The sequence below is a fragment of the Apteryx mantelli genome, chromosome 30, assembly GCF_036417845.1.
Source record: "Apteryx mantelli isolate bAptMan1 chromosome 30, bAptMan1.hap1, whole genome shotgun sequence".
NCBI lineage: Eukaryota > Metazoa > Chordata > Aves > Apterygiformes > Apterygidae > Apteryx > Apteryx mantelli.
In genome coordinates this window covers 4,567,351-4,586,631 of record NC_090007.1, presented here as the reverse complement: position 1 = coordinate 4,586,631, position 19,281 = coordinate 4,567,351, and the positions used below count along the sequence as shown (strand labels likewise).

The following is a 19,281-nucleotide window of genomic DNA, read 5'->3' as shown; positions in this document are numbered from 1 at the left end:
GGGTGCCCTCCCCGGGGAGCTGATCCCCCCCGCGCCGGCGGATCCCGCGGCCACCCCGGTGCCCTGATTCGGACCCCGCGGCCGCCTCGGCCACCGGCTGGAGGTGCAAGCGGGTGTCTCCGCCGCGTGCTCGTCCCGGCGCGGGGCGACGCTCGTGCAAACCAGCCTGTTTTCAGGCCGCCGTGTCGGGGGGAAAAGCCGAGCAGAAACCTGGTCCCCTGCTCCGGTGGCCCTCGGTGGCTTCCCGACACCGCCGTGGGGGACGCGGACGTGCCCTGGGGGACCCCGGGCGCCCCGTGCCGTGCAGACCCGTAGGACGGTGGAGGGACAAGGCGGCCACGCAGCCGGGGCAGCCCTGGGCAGTAACGCGCCTCCAGGACCCCCCCAAAACCACTAAACCCAAAGATGCCCGGACACCGCGCTGTGCATCATGCTGACCCCCCCGGCACGGCCGTCACCCCGCGTCCCCCCGTGGCGCGGGGTCACGCGAGTCGAGCACACACCTCGGGGGAGCCGGAGGGGGCTAATTTTCGGAGCCGGGGGGCCGGAGTCCTGCCCAGCTGCCCTGCCCGGCCGCGGCCCGGATTTGGATTTGCCCGCCGGGGCGGTGTGCGCGGAGCCGGCCCCGCTAACCCCCTTAAGGTGTTGGCTCCCGCCCGGGGGGGGGCAGCAGGCTTATTTGACAAATGATTATAATTGCCTTTTAGGAGCAGATAGCAAATTGATTTGCTTCCTCGTCCGAGGCCCGTAATCACTTCATCACTTTAAAATATTAATGCTATACTTCTTTGCTAGTTTCCCAATTACCCTAATTGAAGGCAAATTGGTTAAGAAGGTGCAAGGCAGAGTATCAGGGGGTTTAGTTCACTCAAATGACAGTTTTAAAGCTCCCTAATCCTATTAGGAGGCAAAGCCGCTAACGCTTAGAGACGCTGCGTCAGCTTAGGGGGGCGGCGGGGCCGGAGGCGGGGGTCGGGGCCGGGGGCCGCCGGGGGCCGCCGACCTCACGTGACCAGCTCGCCCGGGGATTTATCACTTTTTTAGTTCATTAAGAGGCCTTGGGCAGGCGGGGAGGCGGCAGGAGTGACCCAAAAGGGTGCCGAGCGCGAGGCAGGTGGCAGCGTGGGGACGGCGGGGGGGGGCAGGACGATTAGCCACGGAGACCTGGCGGAGGGTCCTGACCCGAATCCCCCCGGCGCCGCCGGCCCGGGTCCAGTCTGCGCTGCGAACCCACGCGCCGCCCCACTGGGAGCACTGGGAGCACTGGGAGCCGGGCGCTGCAGCCCCGGAGCTGAGCGGGGACGGAGGAGCCTGCGCTGGGGGGCCGGCGAGGGGCATCCCGGCGGGTCCGGGCGCTGCGACCCCCTCGGCTCCCCTGCAAAATGCTCGTTTTGGGTGGCAGCGCTCCGGGCTGCCTCGTCCCTTCTCCCAGTGTCACTTGTCCCCAGGGACGTCGCTGTGCTGGGGCCGGGGGGCCGGCAGCCCCCCAGTGCCACCCCAGCGCACGGGGCTGGCGGCAGCGCGGGGGCCGTGTCGGCCCCGAGCGGTGCCAGCGGTGCCGAGCGCCGAGCCCCAGCCCTGCCCCAGCCCAGCACCCCGGGGAGCGGGGAGCCTGGAAACGGGGCTCCGGCGGGTCCGATCCAGGCCCCAGCCGGGGAGCTAGCGGGGATATGGCCTCGTCGCATTCAGCAGAGCCTGATTTGTGTCCCCAAATGGGAGATTTTGCAAGTCTGGTGGAAAGGCTGGACAGAGGAAAGCAGGAATGGCAGGAACGGCAGGAATGGCAGGGATGCAGGAACGGCAGGAATGGCAGGGATGGCAGGGATAGCAGGCTTGACAGGGACAGCAGGCTTGACAGGGACAGCAGGGATAGCAGGGACAGCAGGGATAGTAGGGACGGGAGGGATGGCAGGGATGGCAGGGACAGCAGGGATGGCAGGGACAACAGGGACGCAGGAATAGCAGGGACAGCAGGGATGGTAGGAATGAGGAGGCTCCCAGGGGTCGAGGTCCTGCCGCGCTCCAGCCATGCAGCCCGTGTGATGCCTCCGCAGTCACCGGCCCCTGGGACCGGCCGGGGGAATCTCCGTTCCGGCGCCTGCTGGGGAGAAGCGACGCCTGAGCAGGGTCGTTCCCCCCCCCGCGAGCCCTGGCGCTGCCGTGGGCTCACCCCAGCCTGAGAGCGGGACGCGCCTCGTGCAGCCTCGGGGACCGTCCTGCCCTCTGGGGCTCCCTGGTACCTCCCGTCCCTTTCCCCACGGGGCCAGGTACCATGTGGATTTGGGGACCTCCTTGCTGGAGCTGGATGTCTCCCGCAGGTGCTGGGTCACTCCGACCAGGAAAACTGAGGCCTGTAGCTCTCATGGCAGTGATGAGCTCGGCTGCACAATCCCTGCCTCACCCTAGCGAGGAAAACCCCCCAGATTCCCGACTGCAGCTCCAGGGATCTCTCGGTCAGGGTCCCCAAGGACCGACCAGGGCTGCCTGGACCTCGGGCCCCTCCTGCCCTTCTCCTCCTGGGCTTTGCGGGCTAAGAATACCTCGCACGGCACTGCAAATCCAGGTGCCAGGTAGGAAGAGATTACGGATGCGGAGTGGGGATGTGCCATAAGCAAGTGTCTTGGCTGGGGACAAGACTGGTCCCTGCCTGCCACCGCTCTGTCCCCTGCCAGCTCCGATCTCCTCCGCACCAGCTACAAGACAGTTGTGCTCACGCTGGTGGCTACCAGAAGCCGGCAAGAAACATCCTGCCTGGGCTTGGGGTCTGCTGCATCCGGCAGCGCGCTGGATTCGGGCATCACCTCCCGGCTCTGCCACCAGTCCCAGGCACCGCGGGAGCTGTGGAAGCCCCGAAGGGAGCGACATCCCGGCAAGCCTTTCCGGAGCAGATGGCCCTGGCGCGGGGAGGACGGAGGCCCCCGTGCTGGGGTGGCTCGACGCGTCCTTTCTTTCATGCAAACACAGCGTGACTCGCCCGGGCCCCGGCCCCAGCTGGGAGGTGCCGTTTGGGGCCAGTCCTGGTGGCACATTTCACAAGGGTTCAGCTAGCTTAGTCCTCGGGGACAGGCGATTCAGGCCGATTAGACCTCACTAAAATAAGCAGGTATTAGTGATCTCAGCAGCCTGCAGCCTTCCGGGGCCAGGTGTCTGCGAGGCAGCATTTAAGCCCGTGCTACCTGCTAAACGCACATAAAAGGGGAGCTCTCGCCCGGTAGATAACCCCAGGATGCACAGGAGAATCCAGCCATCCTTCAAAGGGATCCCTTTGCTGCCTGGATTTGAGGTGCTGAGCAGCGAGGGACCCGCAGCCTGCAGCAGGATTACCGTTCATTGCCGTGAACCTTCCCGGCGCGGCTCCCAAGGGATGCCCCCGTCGGGGCAAGAGCTATTGCAGAAATAACATCCAGCTCCCGACAAACGCCGCCTTTATTGAGCCGAACGGCGAGAGAGGCCCCAAAGGTGTTTCCCAGTAATGAAAGGGGCCGACGGGAGCAGCAGGAGACCCGGCCACCTCTGCTGCCTGGGGGTTTGGCCAAGGACACCCATGTGGGACAGACACCCACTCTCTGCCCGGCATCCTGGCACCCACGGGTGGGATGTCAGGGCTGGAGTCAGCATCCCTGGCAGAGCAGAGGACTGGGGGCCAGCTTGCGGGCTGGGGGGCCACCAGGGTCCTGCTGGGCGTGGGGATGGCCAGTGGTGCCCCACGCCCACCATCAGCATGTGATGGGCCCCCAGGCATCTGTAATACCTATGTCCCATCTGTTCCCCCAAGGGTTCAGCCAGGGATTTGAAGGAATTTAGGAGCCTCGAGGGCTTTGTGGAGCTGGGGCTGAGCCTTGATGCAGCAGGAACCACCCACTGGCCCTCAGATCGGCAGCACCCATGGGTGGGGGGTGTCCGGTGCAGAGCAGGCAGCCCAGCGCTACATCAAGGAGCATTTCTCCTTCACCTCCTCCACGGTGTCCTGCGCCCGGCCCCTCAGTGCCTGGAAATCCACCTCGCGCAGCTTCGTCAGGAAGGAGAGCGGCCCATCTTCCTCCTCCTCCTCCTCCTCCTCACTTCGCACCATGGCGGCCAGCTCCTCCGGCAGCTCCACCGAGCCACCCGCCACGTGCAGCTGGGCACTGTCCCGCTCGTCCTGCAAACGGGAGACAGCATCAGGGCAGCGGCCAAACCCCGGTGCCTCCTAGCCCTGGGGCAGCCCTCAGCGTTACTCTGGGTGCTCCCTGGCTCCGGGGCCCCTGGAGATGTGGGATGCTCGGGAGGATGCTGGGGCTGTCCAGTGCCGGGTTTGGACTGTGCGCAGTCAGGATGGATGGAGACAGCAGCAGTTTGCTGCCCTCTTCAGGAATAGCCTCCCGTCCCGGGGCACCATGGGGAGACCCGGCAGGCGTCCAGCCCGGGGCTGTTCTGCAGGGCCAGGGGTCCGGGTGCCCCCGGGATGCCGGTGCGTCGAGGCAGGGGGCAGCATCCCGCTGAGGATGGCCGGGGCCCGGCCTTACCTGGGCCAGGTGGTACTTGTCGCGCAGGTGCATCCGCACGGTGGCCCGCTCTGCTTTCCTGTGCGCAAAGGCCTTGTCCCGCTCTATCCTGCAGCGGAAAGCACGACACTGTCACGGCAGCCGTGGCCGAGTCCCCAGCACTCAGCAGTCCTCACTGGGCATCGATGCCCCAGCTGCCTCGTGTGTGCAAATGGAGGTGACAATGTTCTGGCAAAGGCGTCCCCTCTCGCCCTGCCCTCCCGTGCAAGTTGTGGTGCATGCACGTAGGTGCACAGAGCCCGCGCAGGGCACACGTGGGTGCTCATGCAGCCGCCCCCCAACGGGCTTGCTCCAGTGACGCCTGGGACTTGCATCCGCCTGGCCCCAGCTCCCCGTCCCCTGCCAGCCATGTGGCTGTGGTAGCCTCGGGTTGGAGGTGAGGCCGGAAGGGTGCAAAGGCACCGTGTGAGGGTTGCAAGTGGGGGCTTTCAGGGCAGGGCACCCACGGTGCCCATCCAGCCCCAGTGCCTGGTGGAGATGCTCAAGGAAGATGCTCTCCAGAGGGACTTGCTCCTTCCCCTGTGGCCTCTCACCTCCCTGACACTGGGCCAGCAGCTCCCCAAATCACCAGGACATGGGGAAGTAGGACCTTAGTGCAAGCCCACGATGGCCTGTGCTGTCCCTTGGAGCCAGGGGTGCTGGGGTAACAGCGGTGCTGGGCACCCACTGCTCCAGGACAGTGACACCCAGGGTGCTCCCTGCCACCTCCAGCAGAGCCAAGTAGCTGGTCCTGCCCTGTGTCAGCATCCAAGGCCATAGGGCAACGCTGGGAGCTCCCAAACCTTGGGAAAGAGCCTCTGAGAGGCACAGCAAACTCGTGTGCATCCATGCTGTTCCTGCCCCTTGCCCCCGCTGCCTCCACCCTCTCCCCTCCCCACTCCTGGGACTCGCTGCCATGCTCCCACCCACCAGGACCCCGGGGACCAGGCAGGGAGACAGGGGAACCCCAGGTCTGGTCCTTCCCGGTGCATGGGGCACCCTGCTGACACTGCTGGCAGGGGCACCGCTACCCCGAGGAGACTGGTGCTCCCGGCAAAGCCTTACTTCTCCTCCAGCAGCTGCCGCTGGTACTCCTCGAACTCCTCGCGGGCCATGCCGTTGGGCAGAGTAGCCTCCTTCCCATCCTTGGGGGGCTCCTTGGGCTCCTCCTCGGCCCCCCTGAAGCTCTTCAAGGCTGTGGTGAAAAAGGTGGCCATGGGTGGATGGCTGTGTGGCGCTCCGTGCCCCCGCGGTGCCCAGCGCCGCCGGGTCCCTGCCCAGGGCCTGCCGACTGCAAGGTCAGCGGGACCAGCTGCCCCAGGGGCTCCCGGGGATCAGGGACGGATTAAGGCATTAGGAGGGGAAGCCACAGACACCTGTGTGGAAAGACCTTCTCACACTGTTCTCTGCACCCAAGGGTGCTGCCAGCCTCGGGAGACAGATCTTGGGTGGGCCCGGAAACCCAGGACAGCCTCGAAGTGACAACCTCAGGTATGCAGCACCCTGCAGCACCTGGTGCCTTGGGGCAGGAATGGCAGCGTGGGGGGACAGCAGGGTCACGGGACACCCTGGGGGGCTCCAGGTGGAGCCAGTGGGTGCAAAGGGAGCCCTAGCAGAGAGGTGAGCCCTTGCACACAGCGAGGCGCAGCCCAGGACGCACAGGAGAATCCAGCCATCAGCCACCCGCCACCCAGGCCCGTTAGCAAGGGTCAGACACACGGCTACATGCGAGCCAGAGCCACTGGTGATGCTCCTCTGATTGCAGGAGGCAAAGTCTCCCTGCAGCCCCCTTGCGCAGGTCCCTGGCAGAGGACAGTGCCCACAGGGCTGGATCCAGCCGCGGGAGCCCTGCGCTGGGGGCTCATGGGTGCCCAGAGCCACCCCTGCCTGCTTGGCGGGGTCGGAGGTGCGAGAAGCCAGCACAGGGGATGCAAGAGGATTAGCTGGAAAAACTCAATCAAGGGTTGAAAGAATGGGAGGCAAGACGCTGGGCCGACACACACACACAAACACATACCCCCGCACCCCTGTTAATCCGTGCTCCGAGACACGGGGATTGCTCGCGAGTCAACCCATGGCTGGGGGCTTCCTGCGGCCAGGAGGACGTGCCTTGCTCCTGTAATCTATATGCAGGCAATTTCCCATACAGAGTCTGATTAAAAGAATAATCCCCAGCCGCACGCAGAGCTGCGGCCCTGAGACGAGAGTGGCCGGGCTGTGCGGGGAGAGGATTCGAGGGCCAAATCTCCAGGGTCCCCCTCAGCCCTGGCAAACCTTCCTCCTTGCCTTTGCTGGGAAGCCAAGCATCGTGCTTGGCCCCGAGCTGGACAGCCCAACAGCGATGGCTAGGCCTAATTTGAGCCCAGAGGCTTAAAGATGCTGGTGAACTAATTTCTTTGGTTTAATCAAAAAACCCAAATCCGGGTGGTTTAGCTGGCTGTGCTTGGCGACTCTGTGATGGATGGGAGTCACCGGCCATCTTGGGCATTAGGCTCTGCGGGGAGGGGGTTTTAATCTTCAAGAGGGCTGAGGTGTCCCCTCCCCATCACCAGGGAGGTGCAGCTCCAAAACAGCAGCAGCCGCCCCAAGGGACCCTCGCACACGTGCAACTCACCTCTGTCACCTGCTGCAGCCCAGCTCTGGGTAGGGAGAACTCCTGGGGGCACCAGGGGCCCAGGGCCACCCAGAGCTTCGGAGGGTCCATCGATACCCCAGCTCTGAGCACAGGTTGCACCCAAGCTGCAGCTGGCAAGCAGTCCACGGAAAGCACAGCAGGGCCATGGGGGATGAGGGCTCTTGGTTTAGGGCCAGACAACGGGGTGAACGCTGAGGGAAAGCTGCTCTGTGGCAGGACGCGTCCCATGGCCTTTTGTAGAGCATGGCAGGGCAGAGTGGAGACTTCCAGCAGTGCCCAGCCCTGTTGCATCTCCCTGCAAGAAGCCACAGCAGGTCCAAAGGCCCTGGCTGGGTGCAGACAGCTCATGCGCAGGCTCACACATCTCCACCATCCCGCCCCAGCTCCTGCTCAGCACCAGGACGCAGGCACAATCCCAGCAGACATTAATACCCCAGCACGCTGGCACCACTCATTTCTTAGTTTTGCAGCAAGGAGCCTGTATAGAGGGGAAACCGAGGCACGGTGGGGGGTGGGGGTAGAGTGGCCTTGGGGGCCACTGGATGTGTGCATCCCTGCTTTGCATGAGGCAGGTCCTTCACCCCCCTCCCCCCAGCCTCCCCAAGGCAGGGCACAGTCTACCTGGGCTCCATTCCCACCTGGCCACGGGGCTGGGAGCTATCAGGACAGACTTGGGGCTGGATAACAGCCAGACACCATTCTCAGTGGCCCAAACTGTGGGCACCAGGCCATGTGTATTGTCCCCACAGGTGAGAGGTGTGTGCAGAGCTCATCAAGGGAGAGGCAGGAAGAAGGACCCCATATCAAGATAGAGCAAGGCCGTTGCCTCCTCTTCAGGCATCCCAGAGGAGGAGAGGGCCATGCTGAAGCTTCTGTCCCATCTTTATTGGGAGACAAAAGTGCCTAGGCCACCACGCTGCCCAGATGTGCCGTGCTCCCCTCGCTGTGCTGTTTCCAATCCTGCTATGTCTGGTGGGTTACTGGCCATGAGCCCTGTGCACTCTGGGAGGGGGGACAGCAGGTTAAACGTCCACTAAATGCTTCAGCTCCTTCTGCAGCTTCTCCGTGAGTTTCTTGAAGGACGGCCGCTTCCCCGGCTCCAGCTCCCAGCAGCTCTTCATCAGTGCATAGATGGTAGGTGGGCAGTCCTCAGGGGCCTCCATGCGGTACCCCTGCTCCAGCATCTCTGTCACCTCCTTCAGGCTCTGAGAGGAAGGAGAAGTGAGGTGGGACATCTCTGCTCCCCTTTCCTGCCCTGCCAGAGGCTCTCCCTGGCTGCTGGGGGAGCTGGAATCTCACCACCATGTTGTCACCCACACCACACGTCTCCCAACATTGAGAACTGGGCCAGCCCAGTGCCTCACCACACTCACCAACTTGGGATAGGGTGCCCGGCCGTAAGAGAACACCTCCCACAGGAGAATGCCGTAGCTCCAGACATCTGACTTAGAGGAGAATTTCTGCAGCGACATGAGGAAAGGGAGTCTGAAGCAACCCAAAAGCAGGCTAAGTTGGACCCCCCATCCCTCTCCAAGAAAAAGATGGGAGAAATACTGACTTCCCCATGCAAACCTCTCCCCTCTGCATCCCTCCCTGGCTGCAGTGACCTAGGACCCTTCCTGTTCCCTCCCAAGCATCTGACCTCAACCCTGCACCCAGCAGAACACCCTCCCTACCTGTGACAGCCCTCTGTCACCGGTAGTGCCTTGCGTCTGACACACTGTGCCTAGCATTGTCCCAGCCGCTCCATCCTGCAGCATCCCACAGGAGCTGCCCTAATTCTCCACTGTGCAACAGGAAGAGTGTGTGTTGGGTGGGAAGACAAAGCCCAAATCTTGGGAGACGTGGGGCTGACTGCGACAGAAGCCACCCTGGGGCAGCGACCCCTATGTGTACGGTGTGGACGGTGACAGGTTGAGGGGTTGAAGTTGGTGGGTATAGGCAGGGGGGCCCCAAGAGGACAAGCTGCTTTATGAAGGTACCCCAGGCCACCCAGCCCTTTCCTCCATCACTCACATTGTGTTTCAGAGCCTCCGGAGCAGACCACTTCACGGGCAGCAAGGTGGTATCTGTGCCCTTGGGATTGACTCTTGCCAAACCGAAGTCACTCACTTTGGCCACATTCTCCTCAGAGATGAGGATGTTGCGGGCTGCAAGGTCTCTGTGCACCAGCTTCTTGGACTCCAGGTAGTCCATGCCCTGGGCAATGTCCCTGCAGCAGCCAAGGCAAAACACAGCCTCAGCACGTGTCTTCCCAGGGCTGCCCAGCGGGGTGCCACCGAGAGCACCAATCCCCACTGCTGCCCTGATGGGAGGAGAGGAAGCCTGACTCACAGAGCAAACTGGAGGAGCTGCCTGGTCTGGATGACCGCCCGGCCCCGTGTGCGTAGGAAGTTCACCAGGTTCCCCTGACAGAGAAGGAGAAACACATAAGGGCAAAGGGGATGGGGTTGCCTGGAGACTTCACCTCCCGCTGGGCCTTCACTGTCCCAGTCTCCTCCATGAGGAAGAGGTTTCGCAACAGGTGCTGTTCCCTGAGAGTCAGGCTGGAGCCAGCCCCAGGCAAATTTCAACTAAGCCCCAAACCAGGGATTTTGTCCCCAGATCACAACATGTCCTGTTGGCCGAGGCCTGGCTGCGTCAGAGAAGAGGTGCTGGCCCAGCCTGTGCCGGGGCTGGGTGCTCTCACCTTGCTCATGAACTCCATGACGATGTAAAGGCCATTGTGCAGGATCACGCCAAGCAAACGCACCAGGTTCTTGTGCCGGACCTTTCTGAAATGAGGGGACCAATGTCAAGGCGGTGCCTGGAGGATGGAGCTGAACTGGTGCCAGAGATAGTACAGTGGTGTCTGTGGGGATCGGGTGCGTATGTGTGCCTGGGGCAAGCCCTCGGCATGATGGGGGCGATGAGGGGACATGGGGGCACATCTCTGCAGTCTAGTCCTGATGCGGGACTTTGCCACATGGGACTTTGCAGCTCAAAGGTAACCTGTCCCCCACTTCTGCCCTTCCTCTGGTGCTGTGGATACCCCTGGGCACAAGCCCAGAGCTGTGTCCTGGTGTGGGCATTGGGGCTGAGCACAGGCCCACAGTGGGACCGTCTGTCTCAGCGGTACGCAGTGATTTAAATAGTCATCCAGCACAGTGCTGGTGGGGCAAATGCTGCTGCCTGGATTGGAAGCAGGCAGACTGGATACCGTGAGGTCTCCCAGAGTTGGAAACTTGTCCCCTGGGACCTCTAAAGTGTGGCCTCCCCAGAACCTCTGCTCATCCCTGGGGTCCAGGACAGGGACAGGCTGTACATACCCACCCCCCCCAGCCACATGGGGCACTCACGTCATGGCAGCAGTTTCAGCAAGGAAGGCCTGGGCAGTCACGTCACACTTGATGTTCTTCACGGCCACCTTCTGCCCCATGTACTCGCCCTGCAGGACATCTGGGAAGGGGGTACAGGGGGGCATCAGGCACAGTGCTGTGCTTGCTGGATGGGGTAAGCCCATGGGTTGAGCTGGGCGCTCCCAGCTGATCCCCCTGAGCTGTGGACTGGCCAGGACAAGCAGGGGGAGAGGGCCCAGGAAGAACATCAGGAGATATTTCTTGGGATGCTCATGTCTGCACAAGTGGGGCCATTGGTGGGTTAGGGTGAGACATGCATCCTTGTGGCATTAACCATGCTGGGGTAGTGTGTCCTGCCTGTGGGGCCAAGCAGGAATGTGTCCTCCAGGATGGGAGCTGTGTGGGGACGGTGGAAAGGGTATCCTGCATGCCATCTCCTGCTGTCACCCTTGGCTTGGTCTCTTGCCACAGGTCAGATGGCATGGGCTCACAGGAGCATCTGTGGCCTGGGGGAAGCGAGGATGTGGGGGATGCTCTGGGGACATCTCTGGGGCTGCCCGAGGGGACATAGGGATGGAGCGGATGGCCTCACTGCCCTGTGTTGGTACTGTCCCTCCCCTCCCATTCTGGGTGCAGCCAGGGCTGGACCAGCCCTGACTCACACTCCCTGGCCACAACCAGCCCATTTCCAGGGGTCTCTATGAACATCCAGCTCCATTTCTTCACCTACCTCCGAACTCGCCTTGCCCGATGCGGTCTCCCAGCGTGAGGTGCTGTAGGTTCAGTAACCAGCCAGCTGGGCACAGGGACAAGGGCAGGTTAGGAGGACCACACAGAGCTCAGACATGCCACATCCTGCCCTCAAGCACAGACCTGGGCCCTCTCCCACCATCCCCTACCTTTAGCCAGCTCCTCCTCAGCCGACTTCATGCCAGTTTTTGGTTTGGGTTTCACCAGCTTGGTACAGATAGCTCCCTGCTCCTTCATGTAGTGCTGCAGAAGGATGAACACAGAGACAGAGATGATGCTGTGATGTGGTAGGAGTGTCCTGCCCCAGAGTGTACGGCTCTGCTGAGAGACCAGGCTCTGCTCCATCCCCCAGGGCCCTGACTACTTTGGGGCTCAGAGCTGTCCTGGAGCCTATCCTCCTAGGATGGTATAAGAAGATATATAAGACGGCTTCCCCCACCATTGCTTGTCTCCAGCTCCTGTGGGAAATCACTGCTCCCCATCCTGTGCAGAGCCACAGAGGGGAGCGCATGGCCATGCCTTGGCCCTGAGCATTAGCCAAAGCCCAGAGGCTGTCCTGTTGCCCCTGGTGGCACCAAGGGCCAAACACCCCACAGGCTGTGCAAAGCAGACACTGCTTCCTTCTGCTCTGCTGCAGTTTTAGAGACAGACTGTTATTCACGACCTGTGGCTTGGTCCAGCTTCCTGCGCATGGCTTTGCTCTGGGTGCCGCGAGGGAAACACCGTAACGAATGGGAAGCCATAAGGGGCACTACTGAAGGGCTGGGTGGTAGCTGTTGGCCCAGCGCACACAGTTCCCCTGTCCCTGCAGCACGTTAAAACCCATGCGTGCTCCACGTGCTAGAGCTCGGCTCTGAAATGAGAATGGCCTGCAACAAAGGCACTTGTCAGAAATAAGTTCAAAGGAGCAGGGCTGAGGATAAAGAATTTGTGGAGAGATGGTTTCCAGAAGCTGAGAAGCAGAATGGAAACAGAAATACCGCCCGGTGGAGCAATACAGTTGTAATGGTTAAAGAGCAGGGCCAGGGGAGCTGTAAGGGGAAAGGACACATCCAAAAGCAGAAGTTACATCCAAATGAGGAAAATATATGAGACTACAAATCCACAGAGATGAAATACAGAACAGTAATAAAACAGAGCAAAAAGATTTTGAGGAACAGGTTGCTAAGAGCATGAGAGCTAACAATAAATTAGCCAGCACTAGGAAGTCTGGGAGCCTTGCAGAGTTAGCAATCCAGAGGTGACAGAGATCCCAAAGGCAATAAAAGCATGGCAAAGTGTCTCAATGAAAACCATGGTGTTTGCAATGGGCAGCGAGGCAGGTCCCCTCCACTCACAGCAGATATGCTAAAGAGCCTTTCTCAAGCATCAGCAGGAAAGCTTTCAAAGCAAATTGCTAAAATAAGTAGTATTGAACCTCAGGGTAGGATTTGGCGCTTCATGCTGTGCCTGTCACACATCACCCAGGGTAGGAAAGGGGAGGAAGAGGCAATGGTGATGTTAACTTATCAAAATGTCATAAGCCCAGCTGCTGCGTGAAGCACCAAATTAGCAGGAACATAGGGGAATGTGGCCCTGGGCAGCGTATGAGAGCTGTTGTGGGTACAGTTGCTTCGTGGGCAGGACATGGGGAATACAGGCCAGCAACCACAGGCTGCATGGGCAAAGGTGCCCAGGGTAGGGATGAATGGCCAGTTCTTAGCCGAGGCCATTCCTGGGGCATCACAGATCTGTTCAACACACCCAAAGTCAGCTTGGAAGTGGAGAATTGGCAGCCTTTCCCAGGGACAGGGAATTACGCAGATAAAATCAAATGTAAACCATAAACAGTTGCAGAAGGTCTCAGGTACAACGGGGATGAGGTGACAGCGCCATGAGGCACAGAAGGCAAAATAACCCCAAGTTCACAGGGTTTGATAACTGCCCTGTTAGCAGCTTAGCTCAGTGTTCAGGAGCAATCAAAAAGCCAGTCAAGGCTGGGACTGTTGGGGAGTAACCAGGAAAAAAAGGGCAGGGACCTACCACTGCTCTGTGTGACCCCACACAGTTCAAACAGGATGTAATAGAGTCAGGAGAGACTAATATCAGCACACAGAAGGCTCCAATTTGGAGAAAAGATCCTGCAAAGCCTGAGGACCTGTTTGCAGCCAGACTGGCTCCTTGTGCCATCGCACAGATGGCAGTGTTAGTACAAGGGGGGAACCAGAGTGGTCCAGGCACTGGTGGGTATGAACCATCCTTGGTCCTCTGCACAGGATGCCTCCTCACTGTGTGCTGAGCTGATCTACACTGACCACCCTTGTTCCCAGCCATGGCCAGCCCAGGGCACTTGGTCCCAGTGGGTTTCTCTGTCCAGGGAAGGGGCTCTGACCTCAATCATGTCGATGAGGTTGCAGAAGCGCTGCTCGTTGTCGATGCTCAGCATGTTCTCCTCGTATATCACGCGGTAGTGGATGACCTCCTTGCCAAAGCTCACACACAGCACGTAGTCGCCAGGGTGCCGGATGGACTCGCGCACCAGGAACAGCCCGTCCTCGGGGGGCTGCAGCTCCTGCACTGCCTGCACCCCTGAGATCTTCCCGTGGAACCAGCTGGGGAGACAAGGCCGTGGAGCCTGCTGATGTGCTTCCCCACAGCTCCAGCAGCGAGATGAAGAGAGCAGCGCCCTGGCCAACCCTTACCATGGCTACACAGACCCAATCCCATAAAATCCCCTCCCCATCAGGCCCACCCAAGCTGGGTAGCCACAACCAGGGGCCTTCAGAGCCAGGTATTGGCCTCAGCTAGTCCCTCTGTCATGAGGGCATGGCCGCAGCCTGCTCTGCTCCCCTCAGTTGCCCCACTGTGCTGAGGAAGAGCCACCCAGCCTAGCATCTGCCGCTCAACACATCGTGGGGGGGGGGGAAATTGCGTTAGACCCATCTGCTGTCCTGGCTGAGCCCAAGCCTGCAGGCTGAGCAGGTCCACGGGGGCTCTGCCGGTCCCCAACATCCATGGGACCCCAGTGGAACTTGGCTGTACTCACGGCATGAGGCTGAGCTTTGGGTCTGCCCGGATGGCTCCACGTTCCCGCAGCGCACTGGCTGCCAGCAGTCCTTCCTCCCCGGTGTCGTTGTGCTTAGCGCGGTACCACCCCTTGCCCTGGCAAGGCGAGAAGGGGAGTCGGTCTCAGTGCCACAGCTGGCCGGTGCAAGGGAAGGAAAGCAGTGACCTGCATGCAGCCCCTGGCTCCTGCTGGGAAGGGGGGGACCCAGCTCTGGCAGCTTGGCCTAAGTTCTGACATTACTGGGATTGCCTCCCCTCCATGCATGGCTGCTGCCAGCCCCCTCCCAGGGCACCGTCTCCCTGTGCCCCCGTTAGTTCACCTCCACAGCCTCGATGATGGTGACCACGTCTCCCTTGTGGAAGGCCAGCTCTCGGGCCTTGGGCTTGGTGTGGTCATGCTTGGTGACGCACTGTGTCCCTGGGGCCCAGTGTTTCTGCAACGGAGAAGGCAGTGTGAGCAGGGACAGTGAGCTGGCATGCCCCCTCTGCCTCCCACAGCCATTAGGGCCAGCCTCAGGGACCATTTGAGCCCCTAGGCAGGGCAACTGCCCCACCGATGTGAGACACATGCCAGTTGCAGCGGGGGCAAGGGGTGCAGGGCACAAGCCTGCTGCCCAGCTGACCCTTCCTGCACCCTGCTGTGCTCCAGGGCGACAGGTCACCCTGATGCTGGCAGAGGAAGTGCTGGCATCCCTGTGCCAGCCCAGGAAGGGATGATACCCCCTTGTCCAGGCTTGGGACACTGGCACATCCCAGGTAGGTCCGCTCCTTGTGCAGATTGGGGACAGCAGGGACAGGGGGAGCTGGTCTTACAAGAGCAATAAGGCTGGACACAGCCCAGGCAGAGCAGAGTAGGGAGCAAGTGGAGCATCAGGCCAGCTCAGAGGGGATTTGTTCCCCAGTCCTGGGGCTGCACCCACGTGCCACTGCCAGCCTGTGCTCCTGCACCCAAGTGCAAGTGGGGCGTACAGGGCAGTGCCCACAGGCACCCGCTTTCAGGACCTGTCCCCTGCATCGGGGTAGCTCCACTCACCCCAGACATGCTGGCTGGGTCGTCAGTGCATCAGCAACTCCTTGTCCTCTCTCCCAACGTGGTCGTCACCTGGAGAGAAGAAATGAAACAGGGCTGCAGGGGCCTGGGGGAGCCAGGCTGCCCCCCCCGAGCAGAACCACCCCAGTGAATGTCCTAACAGGGCTACATGCCCCATGGGGTCTCCCTGCAGAGCCAATAACCTGCAGAGTGACAGGAACCGAGCTGCAGCCCTGCGGCTGGCCTTGTCCCAGGCTGCTCCTGTCTTCCCCGCAGGCTCCGTCCTGGCCAGCACGGCCCAGCACAGCTCCTCGCAAGGCCCTCCATTTCCTGGGCCAGCCCAGCACTACGGGGAGGGAGAAAAAGGCCCAGAGCTCCTCAGAGCGCGCTGCCAGCCTTCCCCGTGCCGTGCGTACCCTGACGAGGCTCATGTAGTCCCGCATGGGAACAGGACCCAAGTGTCCTGGCCCCCGCTGTGTGTTCACACCTTGGGTGTGAGTTCACGGCTGTGCCTCAGCTCTGGAGGCCCCCCCCCGGGCTCTTTCCTGGCCCCAGCTTAAAGTGTCAGGAAAACCTACCACAGCCCCAGAGCAGGGTAGGAAACGGAAGAGACGTTTCACCACCCATCGGTGCTGCTGCCGCTACATGAGGCCATCACAGCGACTGCAGGGCCCGGGGGAATGCGGTTTTACCAGGAACTTGCTTTCTTACCTCCTGGTTCAGCAGCTCCCAGTCATCAGGGTCACGAGAGCCGGGGCTGGAACACGCGCCGGCTACAGGGGCCCTAATGACATGGGATGCATCAAGCAGCTGATCCTGTATCAGGGCTGCCTGGAGCAGGGTTGTTGATGGGTTAAGCTAGGACAAGGCAGGAGTGTCACATCCTTGGGCTGTGGGACAACCTTGCAGGCCCCTGGGCTCCCTGTCACCAACTCATCACTCTGGGAATCCCCCACTGCACATCTGCCACCTCAGGTGGCAGGGACCCTCTGAGGGTTCCCCAGCCCCCTGCTCACGTGCAGGGAAATTCCCAGGCAGCCAGGCAGCACAGCCCTGAGACCCCGCACGGCCCCCGTGCTGGCAGAGCTATATGGCCTGGCAGGCTGGCGAGGGGACAGCTGTGCCACGGGACAGCCCAGCGTACTGGACTGTGTTTGCTATGGCACTGCCCAGCCTGCTATACCCACAACAGGATGGGAGCACATTGGGCCCAGTAGCTCCCCAGTTCATGGCATCATCCAAAAAAGAAAAAAAGTCACCAGCCTTTTAAAAATAAAGTAGGGGGCTCCTTACATTTTCTTCTGATTTCAGAGCTCTTCTTCCAGCTCCGTTTTGCTGGTTTGAATTTCTCTCCATCACTGCAAAGCAGATGCTTTCTTTCCTTTTCTAAAGGAAGATAAGGATTTCTCACGCATTCACATGACTCACATGCTTCAGGCTTTATAAGAGACGCTATCTGACAAGACCCACGTTCCACGTAGGCGAAGCTGAGTTGTGCCCACCTTACTCCTTCCTACCCAAGCACTAGAAAGTGTGAATCTATCCCAGGAGCGCAGTGCTTCTCTCTGTTTTCAAGACTTCAAAATGGCCAGAGAAGCATCAGCTTCCAAAGAACAGGAACATGTGAGGAGGAGGAAGTGATTTTTTGTGCACTGATCTTCTTGGTGCTCAGCTAGCACAAGAGCCTGGCAATGTGTGGCTGGGACCCAATGCTACCTGTAACTCTCTCCAGAAAATCCAGCTGGGAAAATCTACTGTTGCTTGAAAGCTTCCAACAAGGATGATGTTTCCCCTGCTTTGTTGGCCTTTCTCCCTTCAGCTCTGTTTCCCTTCCTCTCCAGGGCGCTGCCAGGGTGGTGTACCCATCCCTGACTGCAAGGTCAGGCTTCCCTGCACCGGTCGACAAGTGCTCTCACTTCCAGGAGCCAGGCTCTACTTGTCCCACAGTGACGCCTCTGGCATCCAACTGAACAGGGGTGGGAGGCAACACCCCAGACGGCTGGGAGAGGTGCGGGGGCTCAGTCAGCTCCCTGGAGCAGAGACGAGTGTCTTTGCTCTATTCCTCTTTTGCAGGGTGAGTCACGGTCACTCCTCTGCATCACAAGTGGTAAAACCCAGCCTGTCTCAGTGACTGCGAGGATGCGAGGTCTTACCATGCCAGCTTCCCTCCATCATCAGCCAGAATCCAGAACAAAGTGAAGAGCCACAAAAAGGGACAACTGCAGCTGTTTCAAGACTAATATTAGTAGCCAGCAGTTTTTTCTATTCCAGAAGCCATCTTCAGCTGGTACAGACATCCTTTTGTCCTGCAGCCTATCTGTGCCAGGCGTATTGCAGGTGCTTTTGGGTCAAGACACAAAGCCAGCAGCCCCCTGCATATTCTCCCAGAGACACAGCCACAGCCTGCTGGGATGCAGGGGAGCTGCGTGTAACACATCCAGCATGGGTGAGGACCACTTGGGCATGGGCATCTGCTCCATACCCCTTGCTGCAGTGCAACCCAGGCCTCTGCGGGAACACACAGGAGGGACGGACAGGTTCCCTCTGCGGTACTGAGGAGGGATGTGCCACCTCATCTAGGAGGGACAATAACTGCCCTGGTAGTTTTCCTTCATTTTCTGCTCCTCCAGGACAGTCATTTCCGGTGCAAAGCAACAGCTCTTTGCTCAGTTCTGCCTCCATGTGTGCGGGCTGCAGGTGGCCCAGGTGCTCTGTGCTAGGCACCTATGGGCATGTCTTACCCCTCTTCCCAGCTGGCACATCTGGTGAGCCTAGTTTGAGCCACTGCAAGGGCTAAGAGAGGTACACCACCAGATACACACCCCCAAACGGATACCTGTCCCTGGGCAGACCTGGTGACCCTTTGGTACGTCAGCCCAGACACCAGCTAGCATGCAGGTGAGTCATTCTTTCCGGTGCCACTTATGTACCTTGTTGTAAAGCAAGTATTGTATTTGGAGATGTTTGGTCCGTGCAGTTCCCACCACTAGAATGTATGTTCCCACAAGTAGGATGCACGGGCAGAAAGCCTAGGAGGAGACATTTGCCTACCCCCACCCCCTTTTTCTGAAGGTATTCCACAATTTAACCAGCTAATCTGAATATTTGCAATGAAGTACAGAAATACCATGAGTTTCAGAACTGAATCTCCCTGACCCTGAACAGAAGAGTTTAGGCTTGTTTCCAGGGCACAGAGTTACTCCAGCTGAAGAGCTACCACGACCCAACTGTACAGAGGTAGACGAGAGGGCACACATGTTGGCAGACTGCACTTCTGCACTGAAACTTGAGCCGGATATATTGCGCACACACCTTTGAAATACAAGCTGGAGAAGTTCCCCTGTTTTACAAGACACCCCATCGCACTAAAGGGTCACTTAGACAAATGCCCAGTGTAGTTCATTTGCTGAAGAACAGGTGACACCTGGCTGTTTACCCCACCGACCACAACACTAACACTACAGTCATCTCTCCACCAGCAGAGCAGACATGACATGTCACCTGCTCTCAACAACTCTAACAGACCTTTGCACTTACCTCCCAGAAACGTCCATGCAAGGCCTTGGGGGCAACGTCGTCTCAGGGCTGCTCACGGCTAAGCCTGGACTCAAATCCCTGAATTCCTGGAGAATAAATCCCTTCTCATATGGAGCAGCAAAGCTTTATTTTCAAGGACATGCTCCCAGAAAGAGCCACTGCGTTATTTCCTGATTTCTCTTCTGGTTAGCGCTGCAGATGCAGAGTGTCCTGGAGGTCCTAGTGCCTGCCGCCTGTATAGTCAAACATTAATCAGAGATGACTCATTATTTGACAAAGCTTATCCCAAAATGACTTCTACCTTTTGATAGCACAAGAACACACCCTCGCTAGAAGAGGCATTGCCAGATCTCACATCCTACAGCATTGTGTAGTACTCACAGAAAATTAATGATCAGCTATGCAAATATAGGCAGATTTGCT

General features: G+C 59.8%; 2 protein-coding genes across 9 annotated transcripts in view; both read right to left on the bottom strand.

Annotated features, from left to right (window-relative positions):
- Positions 1-3,925: 3,925 nt before the first annotated feature.
- LOC106484541 (complexin-3-like) lies at positions 3,926-5,740 on the bottom strand. Its single transcript, XM_067312819.1, has 3 exons — positions 5,589-5,740; positions 4,506-4,593; positions 3,926-4,141 (listed from the first exon to the last, which is right to left on the bottom strand). The coding sequence occupies exons 1-3, from the start codon at positions 5,738-5,740 to the stop codon at positions 3,926-3,928; spliced, it is 456 nt and encodes a 151-aa protein (XP_067168920.1).
- Positions 5,741-7,893: 2,153 nt separating this feature from the next.
- MATK (megakaryocyte-associated tyrosine kinase) overlaps positions 7,894-19,281 on the bottom strand; it is a 32,620-nt gene continuing 21,232 nt past the window's right edge. For 7 of the 8 annotated variants that reach the window (XM_067312639.1, XM_067312636.1, XM_067312637.1 and 4 more), the window contains 13 exons: positions 18,859-19,091; positions 15,325-15,393; positions 14,612-14,725; positions 14,272-14,387; positions 13,618-13,837; positions 11,396-11,489; positions 11,227-11,292; positions 10,497-10,596; positions 9,848-9,932; positions 9,493-9,566; positions 9,175-9,370; positions 8,532-8,618; positions 7,894-8,363 (listed from right to left, as the gene is read on the bottom strand). In XM_067312639.1, the coding sequence (XP_067168740.1) occupies positions 8,181-8,363; positions 8,532-8,618; positions 9,175-9,370; positions 9,493-9,566; positions 9,848-9,932; positions 10,497-10,596; positions 11,227-11,292; positions 11,396-11,489; positions 13,618-13,837; positions 14,272-14,387; positions 14,612-14,725; positions 15,325-15,333 (1,344 nt within the window). In that variant the 5' untranslated portion in view covers positions 15,334-15,393; positions 18,859-19,091 and the 3' untranslated portion in view covers positions 7,894-8,180. Of the gene's footprint in view, positions 8,364-8,531; positions 8,619-9,174; positions 9,371-9,492; positions 9,567-9,847; positions 9,933-10,496; positions 10,597-11,226; positions 11,293-11,395; positions 11,490-13,617; positions 13,838-14,271; positions 14,388-14,611; positions 14,726-15,324; positions 15,394-16,614; positions 16,708-18,858; positions 19,092-19,281 lie in introns of all 8 variants that reach the window. The other variant, XM_067312638.1, reaches the window with a different exon arrangement.

What these genes read in the sequence shown, in the direction of transcription:
- LOC106484541 (XM_067312819.1), bottom strand. Translation starts at nt 5,740, where the DNA reads ATGGCCACCTTTTTCACCACAGCCTTGAAGAGCTTCAGGGGGGCCGAG. An exon ending in CGGCAGCTGCTGGAGGAGAA is followed by an intron (nt 4,594 to 5,588) that starts GTAAGGCTTTGC and finishes TTTCCGCTGCAG; the next exon opens with GATAGAGCGGGACAAGGCCT. An exon ending in ACAAGTACCACCTGGCCCAG is followed by an intron (nt 4,142 to 4,505) that starts GTAAGGCCGGGC and finishes TCCCGTTTGCAG; the next exon opens with GACGAGCGGGACAGTGCCCA.